The 19,192-nt window shown below is 47.4% G+C and overlaps 1 protein-coding gene across 2 annotated transcripts in view; it reads right to left on the bottom strand.

Annotated features, from left to right (window-relative positions):
- Window positions 1-19,192, bottom strand: part of PKHD1L1 (PKHD1 like 1) — a 378,989-nt gene that overhangs the window by 48,255 nt on the left and 311,542 nt on the right. For both annotated transcript variants that reach the window (XM_073679777.1, XM_073679778.1), the window contains exons 53-61: window positions 6,976-7,135; window positions 6,081-6,169; window positions 5,244-5,398; window positions 5,028-5,157; window positions 4,832-4,950; window positions 4,312-4,441; window positions 2,588-2,761; window positions 2,260-2,363; window positions 1,949-2,075 (exon numbers count right to left, since the gene is read on the bottom strand). In XM_073679777.1, coding sequence (XP_073535878.1) covers window positions 1,949-2,075; window positions 2,260-2,363; window positions 2,588-2,761; window positions 4,312-4,441; window positions 4,832-4,950; window positions 5,028-5,157; window positions 5,244-5,398; window positions 6,081-6,169; window positions 6,976-7,135 — 1,188 coding nt within the window. The remainder of the gene's footprint in view (window positions 1-1,948; window positions 2,076-2,259; window positions 2,364-2,587; window positions 2,762-4,311; window positions 4,442-4,831; window positions 4,951-5,027; window positions 5,158-5,243; window positions 5,399-6,080; window positions 6,170-6,975; window positions 7,136-19,192) is intronic.

Below are 19,192 nucleotides of genomic sequence, written 5' to 3'. Positions count from 1 at the left end.
CTTTTTTTTTTTTTAAAGTGTGATTACTTCTGTCTGGTGGTTGTGATACCATTTTCCTGGTGATTTTAGTACACTGGAAGCAAATGGATGTCAGCTATAAGGACGAAAATTGTGTGCGGCATTGTTTTATCCCTTTGTGTTAGGTTTCAACATTTTCTGGGCCAAATGTTTTGCATATTTTGTCATGGGTCAAATTTTGCCAATTTTTTTTTTTATGCGTGTGTTTTTAGGTTAAAACATGGCAAAGACAAAGCCAAATTTATCACCAGATGTCAGGAATCGTATTATTCTGAGAGTGAAGTCAGGCAAAAGCCAAAAAGAGGGATCTATGGAATCCAACTGTTCTCAGAGTCAAGTGTCACGCGTATTAAAGAAGGAAAAAGAAAGTTATGGAACAGCTTACATACCTAGAAGTGGACGACCACGGAAAACTTTCTCCAGAGTTGATCACATTATTATGAAAAAGTCAGTATCTGATGTCCATAAAAGTGCTGTACAGATTTCACACGAAATGAAGGAAGAATATGGGGTCAAAGTGAGTCGCCAAGCTGTGGTGTGATGGCTAAGAGCCTTTCATCTCTGCAAAGAACCGGAAGGTCCGACTTGAGTTTGCCAAAGAACACAGCCAATGGAAAGAGACAGTTTGGTCTAAGGTGTTGTGGGCAGATAAATCCAAGTTCAATCTGTTTGGTAGTGATGGTATGCACTGAATATACCACTCAATTTGAAATCGTAATGATTTAAGGTGCCAAACACCTACAGTGACACATGGTGGTGACAATGTCATGGTTTGGGGCTGCTTTTCTGCATCTGCCATTGGCCCTCTCCATAGAATTGATGGAAGTATGAATGCTACCATGTACAAGGATATATCGGAGAATGTAATGCTGCCACATGGTAAAACCAAAGTATACAGGGGATGGAAATTCCAGCAAGACAATGATCCTAAGCCCACATCCAATTTAGTAAAAAATTGGTTAGCAAAGAAAAATGTTTGCCTGTTGCAATGGCCTAGCCAATCACCTGATTTACACCCTATAGAGCACCTTTGGAATGAGTTAGGGTAACGAGTTGGGGCCCGTACCCAGAGCAATAAAGATGAATTGTTTGCAGATTTGCAATTGGAATGGAGAAAGATCCCTCAAGATGTCTTGAATACCCTAGTGGCTCCAATGCCCTGTCAGTGTGGTGCAGTAATTAAAGCAAGAGGTTATGCTACAAAATACTAAGTTATGGCATTGTACACAATGTTGTGATCAATAAATAGTAGACGCAAAACTTTTGGCAGTCAGTTTTCTTTAATTAAATGACCATACCTATATTCAAAAGCATTTTGGTTAAAATTAAGGTCTTTCATGCACTTTCAGTTCATCACCAGGGAAATGGCATCACAACAATCAGACAGAAGTAATCACACTTTTAAAAAAAAAATGCAAAACTTATGGCCGCCACTGTAAGTAACACAATATCTTTAAAGAGTGGATTGTTATGTTGCAGTGTTTTTATGTTTGTTTTTTATTGTTTACCATAATAGAGATTTTATTTTTTAAATATTACCAGTATTTAATTATTGATTATCAGCACAACGGTCCTGTAAAGAAGATGTAGAGGGTAAAACAAATAAGCCCAACTCCCTTCTGTCTTCACTGGAAGAATCAACAAAGTGGCGGTGCATTGCCTAGTAAAGGTATTTACCGGTCAGGGCATCGCCACTTCACCGATTCTTCTACCTATTGTCAATCTGCCCAACTCCTGAGTGTGTTCTTTCCTGGTGTCGTTTCCGAACTCAAAGGTGAATCTTACCCACCATTTACTTTACCACCTGAGTGCCACCAAAATCATATCTTTCCACTTCTGTCTTGGTTGGCATTACCCACCAGAGAAGATCCATTTGGAAGCCTGCTCTGTGGTCCCTTTTTTTCTATGTCCACCTGTTCGTTAAATTTACCTTCTCCTACAGTGAAGTGAACAACGTTGTCATCAATGTCGAGTCCGTTTGTGTAAAACACACCAATTGCTGGAGAAAATCCATTGTGGAAGGCACATCCCTTAACATAGGATTCATTCGATGACACCTATAGGTAACAAAGCAGACAAGTGTTATCTTTTTTTGGAATCAAGATATATTTTTACATAAGCTTTCCTTCTCCCACTACTTTGGCATGAGAATACAGAATATGAATTCTGTGTCCCTCTCCCAATTTTTTCTTTTTTTCAATATAAAGAGAAACAAGTAAAATAAAGTCCATGACAACTCACCTCTGCAAGATTGAGGAAAGCCAATGAGTACCGCGGGTCTGTGGGATCTCTGTAACCTTCTTGCCCACTGTGGTAAAATTCCACATTCTCAATTCTTGCACTACCTTCAAAAACATAATAATGATAAATGATCAGTAAAGCTGCCTCCTCATATGATCAGCCCCTAGTCTTGTTTATAGGACAAAATGACGAGAAACTGATGATGAAACGGACCCTATAGTTCCCTGTGGGATCGGGACTGTGACCGGTGGCATCAGATATTTTTCTGAGCCAGATAGACACTTTCCTCTATTACAGAAATAATTAGCATTGGTAAGAGTTACAATACCTCGATATTCCACATCGATGTCTGAAAATGTGCTGACGAGAACTCGGGCTCCAAATGATTCACTGTACCAACCAGGGTAGTCCTCACCAATGATCTTAATATTCCTGCTAAGTAAGGCAACGTCAGCCGCCAGAGTGTAATTCAGGGTCGTGTTTGGCACTTGATAGGTGTTAGCTGGAGGAAAAAATACAATAAAACATTGCTAAAATATAAATAAAGAACAAATAATATTAGTTCATGGTTTCCTACATTGTATTAGTTGCACTTGTATTCCATGGTTATACTTATTTTATTACCTGTACTTAAATGGTCTGTGTAATGTCAGACAACTTCATCTTATCTGATAATGTAATAAATAGACAAACCCAAACAGTCACTTCGTAGTGCCGGTGTTACGCACACGCCCGGGCAGACAAGCGTGAGCGTGATTAGTGATCTCACTGTACCATGAACCGAGGAGTGCCTGGAGGGGCGTAACTAAGTATCAACCAGATCCAACCAAGGTCGCACGGCGGCTCAGTCGACTCCGTGAACCAGGGAGGAACTGAGCAGAGGGACCAGGTGCTACTCCAGGTCAGACCCCGGTCACAGCTGTTGACCCACACCGGGGAATGCAGGAACAGGCAGGTTAAACTGGCATATTGACTGGTGGGTACTGGCAGGCACGGCGGGTATGCAGACAGGTGGATATTGACAGGCACAGCTGGCATGCAGACAGGTGAGCACTGGCAGGCACGGCTGGCATGCAGACAGGTGGGCACTGGCAGGCACGGGTGACATGCAGACAGGCGGGCACTGGCAAGTAGGAACGTAGGCAGGATAGGGACCAGTACAGACTGGAATACAGGAACAGAGCTGCAGGTGCGGTAGACAAGCAGAGCGGAGAAAAGCCCGCAGATGCGGTGAACAAGCAAAGCAGAGCAAAACCCGCAGATGCGGTGAACAAGCAAAGCAGAGCAAAACCGCAGATGCGGTGAACAAGCAAAGCAGAGCAAAACCCGCAGATGCGGTGAACAAGCAAAGCAGAGCAAAACCGCAGATGCGGTGAACAAGCAAAGCAGAGCAAAACCGCAGATGCGGTGAACATGCAAAGCAGAGCAAAACCCGCAGATGCGGTGAACAAGCAAAGCAGAGCAAACCCGCAGATGCGGTAAACAAGCAAAGCAGAGCAAAACCCGCAGATGCGGCGAACATGCAAAGCAGAGCAAAACCCGCAGATGCGGTGAACAAGCAAAGGAGAGCAAAACCCGCAGATGCGGTGAACAAGCAAAGCAGAGCAAAACCGCAGATGAGGTGAACAAGCAAAGCAGAGCTAAACCGCATATGCAGTGAACTAGCAAAGCAGAGCAAAACCCGCAGATGCGGTGAACAAGCAAAGCAGAGCAAAACCGCAGATGCGGTGAACTAGCAAAGCAGAGCAAAACCCGCAGATGCGGTGAACAAGCAGAGCAGAGCTCATTGAGTCTACACCCTCCTACAGGGCCGGCTCCAGGTTTTTGTGGGCTCCGGGCGAAAAGTCTCAGTGGGCCCCTTTAACACATACCACGATTCATGATGCACAGATACCGCAGAGAACTACAGAAGAGCCACTTCAATGAGTTCTTTAGTGATTGCAGCTGACATGGGTGGATCTCATTGCAGAAGCCCATCATAGAAACTTTATCCAGATGGTCCAAACCAGATAACACCTTTACATTTTAATTATCTTTTACTATCTCACTTACCTGAGTGGTTGAAGCTCAGGGTCTCATTAAGAGTGAGGGTCATCTTGTCAGAAGAAACAGCGATGATATTCCTGGTTTCTGTCTGCCAGGCACTATAACTGGTAGTGGTGATCAGAATATCTTCTCCCGCCTTGTAAAGGAAAATGTGGTAGAATGTAAGCAATCAATTTTAATTTAAGAGTCTTCAATAAGGTGAAGATCCAATAGTAAAGTCAAATAAAATCCTTCTGGGGGAACTCAAAACATCACCAATTCAAGTCTATAAAATCCTTCCTGGGGAGCCCAAAACTTTACAAATTCAAGTCTATTTAGAGATGCTGATTGTGGATTTCTAATAGTCTGTCTTCTAAATAATTTCTTACTTTTATAAGATTGGATGATATGCGTATGTTTATTGGAAGCATATCACGCAATCTCTAGAAGGATGAGATGACCAATCCAACCCACCTATGATATTTGAAAGTTGAGTTACACTTTACTTTTCTGTTCCTCAGAATGGACCAAGAATTATGAAACTCACCTTCCAGTCTACTGGCTGTGTGACATTGATGATTTGTGATCCTGCTGATACTGTATTTGCCAGCTTTGTTCTATACACAGAGCGAGGAAGTCCATGTAGGTCCAGTTGACCGAACACCCCTACACAGAAATGGGCGCTTACATTTATAATGTCCACATTGCCTTCAGATGACTACAACTTTTAGATTTCAATTTACCTAAAACCTTTGAGCCTTGGTTTGGTCCATCTGGCAAAGGCAGCTCGGGAGTTGAATGATTTCCTCTTAGTATAATATGTAATTCTCCTTGGAATGGGTTGTCCTCTGTTCCTCCTATCAATCTCCCACCCTACTCATAATCAACAAAGAAGGGAAGATGGTATTAGTAAGGTTTATAGATACTTTTCAAAATCTAATTCTAACCAGATATTGTACCTGGATGGAAATGTATGTGGCATTGAGTACAGTTGTTTTGAAGGTGGGCACAGCTAAACCTGTCGAGTTGTCAGTGAGATTCCTCATCTGTAGGACCCCATAAATAGTGAGATTATTCAGGGATGGGACTTGTATGTCAGCTATAACCCATTTGCCTGGAAGGAAAGTACTAGAATCTTATGCATAAATCAACAGAATTCAACTTTTTTTTTTCTTACCATTAATCCACATTGACTCTAACAAGTTCAGATATCGTAGCAGAAATGATCTGTATATTCATGATTCGTTCATGACTGGATACGTAAAGTAATAAATGCCAAAAAAACAAACAAGAACTCAAGTATCTATAAAAGTATTTCCCTATCAAGATATCCTGGAAACTGCTCAAGAGTTCCTGAAAAGACGACCTTAATACCTTTTACAATAGGAATAGACTAGTTTCATTCCGTTAAAAATATTTGACAAAGCAATTACCAAACGTATAATATACTAAAATCCCATCCTCACTATTGTTTGGAATTTCCATACAGTAAAGGGGATGTCCCATAACCAGCATTTAATACCTCGATCATAATGATGATAAATGTATGAACAATGACAGTGCCAACCCTCACGATCATGAGAATGGTGGTCCCAAAGACTGTCTGTGTCAATGAAATAGTAGCACACATGCGTGACCATGGCTGCCTTCACTTCTGTGTGTCTTTGGAAGTGGTAGTACACATGCGTGACCGCAGCTCCCATAGACTATGATCCCTGGGGACTCCAGCAGTCAGACTTCTAGTAATCATATATTTATTATCCTGTGGATAAGGTTAAAAAAGTGCACATTGTTACCTGGTGGAATCACAACATTGGATCCCTCTGTCGGGACAGTATAATTGTTTTCTGGTGATGATTCCCAGAAGGAACGGTTGGACCATAAACTGTAAAGATGAAGTAATTGTTTTATACACTTTCACATATCAGCTCATTTAATTACTAACGTTATGGATACATATCACACGTTACTCTCTTCTACTTGATCACACAAGCAAATATAGACGAAAATGGCATCCTATAACATCAAACTGGACCAAAAGCTGAAACTGGTTCATTGCTATTTTTTTTTATACAAAGGAGGCAAAAAAATGAGTTAAAACTTGTGAAAAGTAAAAGAAGTGTTTGAAAGATGAAAAGGAATGCTTTTTCCTCAGAATTGAGTGATTCCATAATTTTTTCCCTCTGCTTGGTCTGAAAAAAATTACCTTTACAGAGTACCACATTTTTATCTTGATTTCTTTTAGTGCTTCTTAAAGCCCTAAAGTTGCCATTTGAAATGACTTTAGTTTTGTGCCATGTCTGTGATCTGATTTCTTTCAACAACATTAAACAACTGAATGAACATCCTCCGAGCCCGGTGATTCCATAATATTTGCCAGGGGTTGTGTTTACATGCACTAGTCTTGTCCGTAAATCAGACCAGATTTGCACATGCTGAAATTCTTTCCGTACAGACCTGCGTTCTATGAGGAAAACAACCCAAGTTCACTAACACATAACTTATATTAGTCCTTGTACTGTCTGCATTCGGTCCTTTGCTCACATAGACAGCACACGGACCAAAAATGTTAGTGTGAATGTACCCTAAAGTTGAATAATAGTTTAAATACAAATAAGTTGTCCGTAGATATTTTCTGATACAATTTAAGAATTACAAATGTTGATCAAAGTACCTTCAAGTAACACTTACTCATTGACTGCAGGGCTGACTGGGGCTTGGGTTGGAGGAGGGGGCGGTATGCAGTCCTTAAAGTAGCATTGGTAAACCACCAGGTTTACATTGGTGTTTGACATGGTTGTGTCCAAGACCCCCGCCACGGCACGTCTTCGAAGTTTGCGTTTTCCAGACACTATAAGCAGAAAAGTCTAGTAAATAATAATACCTCCTAGATAAAACAGTCTAGGTTAACCAACTCCAATAACTGGTTTCACCACAGCGTTGTTATATAGCAGCTGGTGTGATTTGTGACCAACCATGAAAATTACAGATGGCTAAAATATGGCCCCTATCATGAGGCAACACATTACATTCACGAACAGGGATGATGAGTAGTAAAGCATGCACTTCTACAATTGTACTTAGTCTCTTGTGTCTAGGAATATTTTTTCCAAAAATAAGTTTGAAATAAGCAAAGAAAAAAAGGGAGAAAACAAAAAATCATCTAAAATGAAGTGACATTGCATATAATCTCCATTAAAAACATTATATTCATTTTTTGTCTACAGTTCCCATGCTGTCAGGATTCCTGTTGTCCTTCTACAGTTTGACCACTAGTAGCTGCTATTGTACACCTTTAATAATTGAGCTGCTATTTCACTCCTTACCACTGGAGGCTGCTGCTGTGTTCAGCAATTGCCCTTTACTAAGATGGCAGATTCTGAACCTGTGGAATCCATCTTGCTTCCTGTTTTGGCCTACTTAAAATCGCATGGCTCTCTCACTCCTTGCTTGAGTATTGTACCTAGCTGTTAGTCTAGTTCCAGTCTCCAGCGGATGGACTGTCTTACCCAGACTGTTCTCGCCTATCTACGTATTGTTTCCTACAACTCCTTTGCTAACTCCAAGAACGTCTACTACCACTTGCTGTTCCTGCTTGTGCGCCTTTTGCCACTGGATTCCAGCATTGCTATGCCAGTCTCGTAACAGTAGCAGGCGTTTGTGTCTCCATGCTTACAGACTACTTACAGACTACAAACAAGCCCTTTGCAGTCTGATTCTTCAGTCATACTGTAGCGCCGGCGTCCCTGCCCTCTGCTAGGCAGGGACGCTGTTCCCCTCACCTCCCTGCTCCGTGCCCGGCGTCCTCCTCCCGCTCTGCTGGCAGCGCGCGCTCCTTCCCGTCCACTGTGCTTAGGGCGCGCGCGCGCTCTCCCTCCCTCTTAAAGGGGCCGCGCGCGCCGTCCTAAGGAGTCCCCGGCCAATGGCCGGAGGACCTCACCATATATAAGGCACCTCCTCCAAAATGGAGGTGCCCGAGCAATGTTGTTGCACTGTTTACTACTCTGCTTCAGCCCTCAGGTCCCGTTGCCAGTTACCTGCCAGTTACCTGCCAGTTACCTGCCAGATTCCTGCTTGATTATCTGCTACCTGCCTGCTAGTCTGAGGTCCGACGGTCTGCCTTACTACACCTGTCAGTCTGTCTAAGGACCAGTCTGCCCGCTCACCTGGGAGCGCACATCAGCCACCTGCCTGCTTGCCCGAGGTCCGACGGTCTGCCTTCCAACTCCTGTCAGTCTGTCTATGGACCAGCTTGCCCGCTCACCTGGGAGCACACACCTGCTACCTGCCTGCTAGTCTACCTGGAGGCTCCGCCGTCATGTGCTGTGACCACCTGCCTGTCCAGTGACTCCTGCTCGCTCACCTGGGAGCGCTCATCTGCTGCCTGTCTGCTAGCCTACCTGGAGGCTCTGCCGTCACGTGCTGTGACCACCCGCCTGTCCAGAGTCTTCTGCCCGCTCACCTGGGAGCGCTCATCTGCCGCCTGTCTGTTGGTCTTCCTGGAGGCTCCGCCGTCACATGCTGTGACCACCCGTTCTTCCAGAGACTCTCGCCTGCTCACCTGGGAGCTCACGTCTATCATCAGCCGCCACAGGTCGTACCAACCCTTTACCTAGAGACTGCCCCGGTCACTTGCCGTGACCATCTGCCCGTTCATCCAGAGACTGCCCCGGTCACTTGCCGTGACCATCTGCCCGTTCATTCAGAGACTGCCCCGGTCACTTGCCGTGACCATCAGCCCGTTCATCCAAAGACTGCCCCGGTCACTTGCCGTGACCTCCAGCCCGTTCACTCAGAGACTGTCCCGGTCACCTGCTGTGACCTCCTGCCCGTCTTCCCTGGTCGCCACCCGCTCCCTTACAAGGACTGCCCCCTTGTATAGTAGCTCAGAGGTTCCGCCTCCCAGACCCGTTACAGTTTGCTCGGGCCATGGAACCCGGTGGCACCCAAGCTCCCTCGCTCTCGGACCTGTGTCATGAACTGTCCCGTCAAAGGTCCCAACAGGAGTCCATCCTGGGTCACCTGCGGAATGTCAATACTCGCCTGGACACTCTGACTGCTCCACCAGCAACCTCCGCCAGTGCCATGTCTCGCAATCCGGCAGCTCCGCTGCCCACTAATACCATGGTATCCTACCCCGGACCCCGGCTTTCTGCACCTCCTCGCTTCGGAGGCGACTCCGCCCAGGCTCGGGGCTTCATAAATCAGTGCACCCTGCACTTTGAACTATTGTCCCACCAGTTTAACTCCGACCGGGCCAAAATTGCATTCATCATGTCCCATCTCACCGGGGAGGCCCTGGCCTGGCTAAATCCTCTATGGGAGAGAGGAGACCCCCTGGTGTCTAACTTGCCTGCTTTTCTCACGGCTTTCCGGAAAGTCTTCGACGAACCCGGACGGAAGACCTCATCCGCATCATCACTGCTACGCCTCCGTCAGGGAAGTCTCACCATGGGCCAATATGCCATACGGTTCCGTACCCTTGCCTCGGAGCTGGCCTGGGATAACGACGCTCTGGTATCCGTCTTCTGGGAGGGTCTGTCCGGCCGTATTAAAGATGAACTTGCCAGTCGGGACATTCCTACCACTCTCGATGACCTAATAACTCTTGCCACCCGGATTGACCTACGGTTCCAGGAGCGTGCCAAAGAGGTCACCCGTGAGAGGAGGTTACCATGTCTAGCTCCTACTTTTCAGAAACCCGTCACTCCCTCCGTCTCTACCCAGGTACACTCTCCTGAGTCTATGCAGGTTGACCAGACCAAGATGGTCAAAACCCGTCAGGACTTACGCCGTGCCGAAGGGAGCTGCTTCTACTGTGGCAGTAAGGAGCACCGGATCCGTGCCTGCCCGGAGAGGTCGGGAAACGCCTGTGTCTAGGTTCGCTCAGAGAGGTCAACCTAGACAAGAATAAATCCTCTCCATCTCTGCTGCTGTCAGTCTCAATCGTCTGCGGGGAGAACCGTTATTTCGAACTAGCCCAACTTGACTCTGGAGCAGCCGGGAATCTTATTTCACAGTCCCTGGTAGAGAAATACCGCATCCCCACCAAACCTCTGGCTGTACCCTTGTCTGTTGCTGCCGTGGATGGGGGCCTCTTACCACGCCCCATCCAACTCATCACCGAATCTATTACTCTGCAGGTGGGAATGCTGCATTCTGAGAGTATCTCCTTTCATGTTCTGCCTGGACTCTCTCACGCCCTCTTGCTAGGCCTACCTTGGCTCCAGAGACATGCACCCGTGCTTGACTGGCAGACCGGAGAGGTCCTTCGCTGGGGACAGGACTGCCATAATACCTGTCTGGTTCCCGTCCATCCCGTCCGTCCTTCTCCTACCCCAGCTAATCTACCTGGACTTCCGATTCCTTATTGGTCTTATGCTGATGTCTTTAATAAAAAGGAAGCAGAGACACTACCTCCTCATAGACCATACGACTGCCCTATCGACCTGTTACCTGGTACTACTCCTCCCCGTGGGCGTATTTATCCTTTATCCGCTGCTGAGACCCGGTCGATGTCCGAATATATTGAGGAGAATCTGGCCAGGGGATTCATCCGGAAATCTACCTCCCCGGCGGGAGCAGGCTTCTTTTTCGTCAAAAAGAAGGACGGCTCTCTCCGTCCCTGTATAGACTATAGAGGCCTTAACCAGATCACGGTGAAGAATAAGTACCCCCTTCCGCTCATTCCGGAGTTATTTGATCGTCTGAGGGGGGCTAGAATCTTCACCAAACTGGACCTCCGTGGGGCGTACAACCTGGTTCGTATCCGTCAGGGGGATGAATGGAAGACGGCATTCAACACCCGGGACGGCCACTATGAATATCTGGTAATGCCCTTTGGTCTCTGTAACGCTCCTGCCGTCTTTCAAGAGTTGGTCAATGACATCTTCCGGGACCTTCTCTACTCCTGCGTAGTGGTGTACCTGGACGACATCTTGGTCTTCTCTCCGGATCTCCAGACTCACCGGAGGGACGTTCGTCAGGTCCTGCTCAGGCTCAGGCAGAATCACCTCTTCGCTAAATACGAGAAATGCCTCTTTGAGCAGACCTCGCTTCCGTTTTTGGGCTACATTATTTCTCAGACCGGCCTACGAATGGATCCAGAGAAACTGTCTGCCATCGAGAAATGGCCTCGACCGGAGGGGTTGAAGGCCATTCAGCGATTCCTGGGCTTCGCCAACTACTACCGCCTCTTCATACCACACTTCTCTTCCCGGACTGCCCCAATTTCCGCGCTCACCCGTAAGGGTACTAATCCCAAAGAGTGGCCGCCCGAAGCAGAGGAGGCCTTTCTTTCCCTAAAACAGGCCTTCTCTTCCGCCCCGGTGCTGCATCGCCCGGACGGCAACAAGCAGTTCTTCCTGGAAGTTGACGCCTCCTCCTCTGGAGCCGGAGCGGTACTTACTCAAAAATCATCTTCCGGGAGAATGGTAACTTGTGGCTTCTTCTCCAAACTCTTCTCCTCTTCTGAGCGCAACTATTCCATAGGAGACCGAGAGTTATTGGCCATCAAACTGGCATTGGAGGAGTGGCGTTACCTACTCGAGGGGGCTCTTCACCCGGTAATAATTTACACTGACCACAAGAACTTGGCTTACCTCCAGCATGCCCAGAGACTTAACCCGCGCCAAGCCCGGTGGTCCTTGTTTTTTGCTCGCTTTGATTTTGTTCTTCATTTTCGCCCGGCTGACAAAAACGTCAAAGCAGATGCCTTGTCCCGATCCTTTTTGGTGTCCGATCTCGAGGAAGAACCTAAACATATCATCGATCCCGCCAGAGTAATGCTGGTGGCTCCCGTGAGCCTAAATCGTCTCCCTCCCGGTAAGACGTTCGTATCAGTACCTGATCGGGAGAAGATCCTACACTGGGGTCACTCGTCTAAACTAGCTGGCCACGCCGGTCAGAAAAAGACCCTCCAGCTTATTGCCCGGCACTACTGGTGGCCTACCCTGCACAAGGACGTAATAGACTTTGTTTCTGCCTGTGTGTCCTGCGCCCGCAACAAAGTCCCGAGACACCTGCCAGCCGGTCGCCTTCTTCCGCTTCCTGTGCCTGCTGCCCCCTGGCAGCATATTGCTATGGACTTCATAACTGATCTCCCCGTCTCTGCCGGTTGTACGGTCATTTGGGTGGTCGCTGACCGCTTTTCCAAGATGGCTCACTTTATTCCCCTGCCTGGTCTCCCGTCTGCACCCGAGCTGGCTAAAGACTTTATCCGCCACATCTTCCGTCTTCATGGCCTGCCTCTCCACATCGTGTCGGATCGTGGGGTACAGTTCACCTCACGTTTCTGGAGAGCCACTTGTAAACTGCTAGACGTCACCCTGGACTTCTCTTCCGCTTACCACCCACAGTCTAATGGTCAAGTGGAGCGGATCAATCAGAACCTGACCAGTTACCTCCGGCACTTCGTTAATGCCCATCATTCTGACTGGGTGGATCTCCTGCCATGGGCCGAGTTCTCCTATAACAATCACGAGAGCGAATCCTCTTCCAAATCCCCGTTTTTTGTAGTCTTCGGTCAGCATCCTCGGATTCCTTTTCCTGTCTCCACCTCTGTGGACAACCCGGCTGCGGAATCTCTCGTTAGCAAATTTTCCTCCATTTGGGAGAGTACCCGATCCGCACTCCTCCAGTCGTCCGAACGGATGAAAAGACACGCTGACAAAAAACGCCTGGATCCTCCACAATTTCGTCCTGGAGATAAAGTCTGGCTCTCGTCTAAATATGTCCGACTCAAGATACCTTCTTACAAGTTAGGGCCTCGGTTCATCGGTCCTCTGGAGGTCATCAGTCTGATCAACCCGGTGGCCTATAAATTAAAACTCCCGGCCAACTTACGGATCCCTAACTCCTTCCATGTATCTCTCCTCAAACCTGTGGTACTTAACTCTTTTTCCAAGTCTACAGGTACGCCTCCTGCTCCGGTTTCTGCTGAGGACGAGTTTGAGGTAGAGAACATTCTTGCCACCAAAAGGGTAAGAGGAAAGACCTTTTTTCTAGTAGATTGGAGGGGGTTTGGTCCTGAGGAGAGAACGTGGGAGCCCCGGGAGAACATCCATGCCCCTCTTATCCTAGCTAAATTTCTGTCTGGCCTAAAAAAGGGGGGGCCTAAAGGGGGGGGTACTGTAGCGCCGGCGTCCCTGCCCTCTGCTAGGCAGGGACGCTGTTCCCCTCACCTCCCTGCTCCGTGCCCGGTGTCCTCCTCCCGCTCTGCTGGCAGCGCGCGCTCCTTCCCGTCCACTGTGCTTAGGGCGCGCGCGCTCTCCCTCCCTCTTAAAGGGGCCGCGCGCCGTCCTAAGGAGTCCCCGGCCAATGGCCGGAGGACTTCACCATATATAAGGCACCTCCTCCAAAATGGAGGTGCCCGAGCAATGTTGTTGCACTGTTTACTACTCTGCTTCAGCCCTCAGGTCCCTTTGCCAGTTACCTGCCAGTTACCTGCCAGATTCCTGCTTGATTATCTGCTACCTGCCTGCTAGTCTGAGGTCCGACGGTCTGCCTTACTACTCCTGTCAGTCTGTCTAAGGACCAGTCTGCCCGCTCACCTGGGAGCGCACATCAGCCACCTGCCTGCTTGCCCGAGGTCCGACGGTCTGCCTTCCAACTCCTGTCAGTCTGTCTATGGACCAGCTTGCCCGCTCACCTGGGAGCACACACCTGCTAGTCTACCTGGAGGCTCCGCCGTCACGTGCTGTGACCACCTGCCTGTCCAGTGACTCCTGCTCGCTCACCTGGGAGCGCTCATCTGCTGCCTGTCTGCTAGCCTACCTGGAGGCTCTGCCGTCACGTGCTGTGACCACCCGCCTGTCCAGAGTCTTCTGCCCGCTCACCTGGGAGCGCTCATCTGCCGCCTGTCTGTTGGTCTTCCTGGAGGCTCCGCCGTCACATGCTGTGACCACCCGTTCTTCCATAGACTCTCGCCTGCTCACCTGGGAGCTCACGTCTATCATCAGCCGCCACAGGTCGTACCAACCCTTTACCTAGAGACTGCCCCGGTCACTTGCCGTGACCATCTGCCCGTTCATCCAGAGACTGCCCCGGTCACTTGCCGTGACCATCTGCCCGTTCATTCAGAGACTGCCCCGGTCACTTGCCGTGACCATCAGCCCGTTCATCCAGAGACTGCCCCGGTCACTTGCCGTGACCTCCAGCCCGTTCACTCAGAGACTGTCCCGGTCACCTGCTGTGACCTCCTGCCCGTCTTCCCTGGTCGCCACCCGCTCCCTTACAAGGACTGCCCCCTTGTATAGTAGCTCAGAGGTTCCGCCTCCCAGACCCGTTACACATACTCTCTACAATCTGCATGGCCGCTATCAGGGTGGTATGGCCAATACTCCTGTCAGCAGCTCAATCATAAACTAAAAAACCCTACTGCCATCTTCCTTTTCCTTACTGATTGCCTTCCCCCACAAAAAACATGCTACTATTTAACCCCCTCATCTCTTTACAGAGCCTCATCATCATCTGTCTCCCTCATACCGCAATCTCCTTAAAAAGCTCCAGCTATTTTAGGTCCTTTCCATATAGCTCTTTAACCAGCACCCTATTACCTACTTCTCTCTGCTGCCCCCACAAAGCTCTTGTCACCTACAATTGTTCTGCAGATCCTGCAAAGTGTCCTGTCACCAACTGACCTCTGCAGAGCTTTGGTCACCTAATGTCTCCTTTCCGCTTCTTCAAAGCCTTTGCCGCTAAGTTTTTTTTTGCTACTAACCTGTGCTTTCCCTCTGACACCCTCCTTTTATCCCCACTGTGATCCTTCTACCTCATTCTTCCCATCCTTATCCCACAGGACTTTAATCTTTTTACCATACTACCCGCCCCTCGCAGAGCTCCTACTATTGTGTGTTTCTGCCCCTGCCCAATCGTGACACCTATCATTGCTGCTTCACATCACCTTCATATGGTCACAAGAGGTCAGTACTTGTTAACTCCCCAAATACAATCTTATCCATCTCATCCACTCTAGAAAAGAGCAGCTTGACCCTCTGGCCTCTTCTTCCTTCCTGGTTACTAATGTTGACGTGCCTATCAAGATATGAACCCTTGATTAGGTTCTCACCATTGATTAGGACAGAGGATGGAGCCAACCTAAGCAGGCAATGCTGTCAACCGCCGGACTTTAGAAATTGCATAACCTGCTTCTATAATATGTACTACCTTCACTACTTGCAGGGGTCGTCTATTTTAAAAATCCCCATTTTTATGTACTCTTATAGGGAATTATGAGATAATAATAGGGGATCCTCTTTTCTGGACCTTCAGCTCCTGGTCTGCATGGAAATCAGTTACAGTATTCTTTGTATCTCTTGGTCTGGAGGACCTGTCCTGTCCTGCATTACATGGACAACCAATTGATTTGAATGGTAACTGTGTAATGCTTAATTATCCCTTTGGATACACTGCAGGAAAATGAAACGCTGCACAATTATGGTGAACGATCATTCCTAGGAACGCTGATTTGACGATAATCTTGCAGTCTAAACAGGCTGCTGTTATGTTCTGCTACCAAAGCTAAGGAAAGAGAGGAGATCTGTCCCTACTATAGGACTCAGCTGAATCCCTACGATGTAACAGGGAACCTGATCCTGCGATCAGACCTGCTAAAGTCCTAATCTAGTCTGTACGGAGACCTATAGATGTGGGGAGGGAATCCCTACAAGTACTAAGGACTGGGAGGAATATGGGACACCTCCTAACAGAAATAGTAGCAGACAGACGAACAAACAAAATAGATAGAACATAGAGGTCCGTAGACCAAGCAAACTAACAGAGTTAGATACAGAGCACAGGCTAGCTAGAAAGTAGATATACAATGAAGTCCAGCAAAGCCAGAAGGGCGGAGCAGGACTAAATAGGCCAACAAGGTCATGTGACCAGCAAAGGAAAAAAAACCTAACAGCAAGGTTCTAACAGTACCCCCCCTTCTAAGAGGATCCTCCGGATCCCCTAGGACCAGGCTTATCAGGAAATCTCCTGTGAAACGATCTGATAAGTCTGGACGCGGAAACATCATCTGACCTCACCCAAGAGTTATCCTCGGGTCCGAAACCTTTCCAGGCCACAAGATACTGCAAACTACCTCTATACCGTCTAGAGTCAAGGATGCGAGAAATTTCATATTCCCCATCCTCCACCACCGGAGGAACAGAGGCAGAGGCGTCACCATCCGACACAACAGCTTTTTTTAACAGAGAGACATGAAAGACCGGATTAATTCTCCAGGAGGTAGGAACCTCCAACCTAACAGCAGATTGGTTGACAACCTGAAGCACCTTAAAGGGCCCTACGAACTTGGGACCCAATTTCTTAGAAGGAATCCTCAACCGCAGATTCCTAGAGGACAACCAAACCATGTCACCAACAGCGAACAAAACCTCCTGTCGTTTCCTATCAAAGTAGTCTTTAGATTTTCTGTTGGCCTCCTGAAGATTACCACGCACATCCGTCCAAACTTTTTCCAAATCACCGGAAAAATTCTCCTCCTCAGGCACGGCAGATCCCAACTTGGAGAACGACCCAAACGACGGATGTCTCCCAGAACAACAAAAAAAAGGCGAACAACCAGCAGAAGAAGATGTATGATTGTTCAGAGCAAATTCGGCAAGTGGCAGAAACTCAGACCACCCCTCTTGATTGTCTGCCACAAAACAACGCAAGAACTGCTCAACATCCTGGTTTTTCCTTTCTGTCTGGCCATTAGATTCAGGATGATATCCGGACGAAAACGACAAATGAATTCCCAACCTGTCACAAAAGGCACGCCAAAAACGAGCCACGAACTGAGGACCCCTATCAGAAACAATGTCAGTAGGAACGCCATGAAGTCTGACAATTTCCTTGACAAAGGCCTTAGCGAGAGTTTTAGCGCAGGGCAGTTTGACGAAGGGAACCAAGTGACACATCTTGCTAAAACGGTCCACGACCACCCAGATGACAGTAAAACCCTCAGAGGGGGGAAGGTCAGTTATAAAGTCCATAGCCAAATGTGTCCAAGGAGCACTGGGGACCTCCAAAGGACAAAGCAACCCCGCAGCAGGAGTATGTGAGGACTTAGATCTAGCACATATAGTACATTGGCGCACCCACTTAATGACTTCCTTCTGCCATCTAGGCCACCAAAAACTGCGACCCACCAGTCTCTTGGTCTCAGAGATTCCGGGATGACCTGCCAACCGAGATTCGTGACACTCAACAAACAAATCTCTCCTAAAGGTCCCAGGCACAAACAACCTCCCATGAGGAGTGTTAGATGGGGCATTCTCCTGAGCTTTAAGAATCTCATCTTCCAAAACGGAGTCTAAAGCAGCTATCACAACACCTTCTTGTAAAATGTTTTCCTCTTTCTCAGCACCGACTATGGGAGAAAAACTGCGAGACAAGGCATCCGCCTTAACATTCTTAGTACCAGGGATGTAAGTAACGGAGAAATTAAACCGCGAGAAAAACAGTGCCCACCTAGCCTGACGGGCATTCAGGCGCTTGGCAGCATCAAGATATATCAGATTTTTATGATCCGTAAGAACCTGAACGGGAAATTCCGCACCTTCCAAGAAGTGGCGCCAGTGTTCAAATGCGAGTTTAATAGCCAATAATTCCCGATTACCAATATCGTAATTCAATTCAGTCTCCGAAAAATTTTTTGAAAAAAAGGCACAGGGATGTAATCCATCCCCGTTATCCTGAGACAATACTGCGCCAACCCCCACAGAGGAAGCATCAACCTCAACCAAAAACGGCCTAGTAACATCAGGCTGCATAAGGATGGGAGCAGAGGTGAACCTCTCCTTGAGATACACAAAAGCTTCAATGGCCTCAGAAGACCACTGAACCGCATCAGCACCTTTCCTGGTGAGATCAGTCAGAGGTTTGACAATACTAGAAAAATTTTTTATGAATTTTCTATAGTAATTGGCGAAACCCAAAAACCTCTGTATCGATTTCAAACCAATAGGCCTAGGCCATTCCTGCACAGCCTGAACCTTAACCGGATCCATCTCAAAACCTTTGCTGGAGATAATGTAGCCCAAAAAACTAATTCTCTGTATAGCGAACTCACATTTCTCCAGCTTAGCAAAAAGCGAATTGTCCATTAATAACTGTAATACCTCACGCACGCTCCGCCAATGAGACTCCAGATCTGGCGAATAAATCAAAATGTCATCCAAATACACAACCACATTTTTACCGATCAAAGGTCTAAGGATGTCATTAATCAGATTCTGAAAAAATGCAGGAGCATTAGTAAGACCAAAAGGCATAACCAGATTCTCAAAATGACCCACAGGAGTGTTAAAAGCAGTCTTCCATTCATCACCCTCCTTCATGCGCAACAGATTGTATGCCCCCTTAAGGTCAATTTTAGAGAACCACTTGGCCCCCAATAACTGGTTAAACAGATCAGGAATCAATGGCAGTGGGTAAGGATTGCGTACCGTAATTTTGTTAATCTCACGAAAATCCAGACAAGGACGTAAACCGCCGTCCTTTTTTTTTACAAAAAAAAATCCAACCGCCACAGGAGACTTAGAAGGCCTAATGTGACCGGCGGCCAAGCTTGTCTGTATGTATTCCTCCAAAGCCTTCCTCTCAGGAATAGTAAGGTTAAATAAACGACTCTTAGGAAGAGTCGCTCCAGGGACAAATTCAATAGAACAATCATAGTCTCTATGGGGAGGCAAAACCTGCGATTCTTTCTCAGAAAAAACTCTCCAAAAATCCTGAATAGGAACAGGCAATTCTCCCCTATCCAAAGCTGCAATACGCCCGTTACAACACTTGTCATAACATTTATGGCTCCAGGATTTAATTTCACTGGTAGACCAATCCAGTACAGGATTGTGAAATTTTAACCAGGGCAAACCCAATATTACTGGAGAAGGCAAGTTATTCAACACTACCA

Source organism: Phyllobates terribilis, unplaced genomic scaffold (genome assembly GCF_046119375.1).
Source record: "Phyllobates terribilis strain yellow unplaced genomic scaffold, ASM4611937v1 Scaffold_4__5_contigs__length_816908805, whole genome shotgun sequence".
Taxonomy (NCBI): Eukaryota; Metazoa; Chordata; class Amphibia; order Anura; family Dendrobatidae; genus Phyllobates; species Phyllobates terribilis.
The sequence above is the reverse complement of the archived record's forward strand: the minus strand, read 5'-3'. Positions and strand labels throughout refer to the sequence as shown.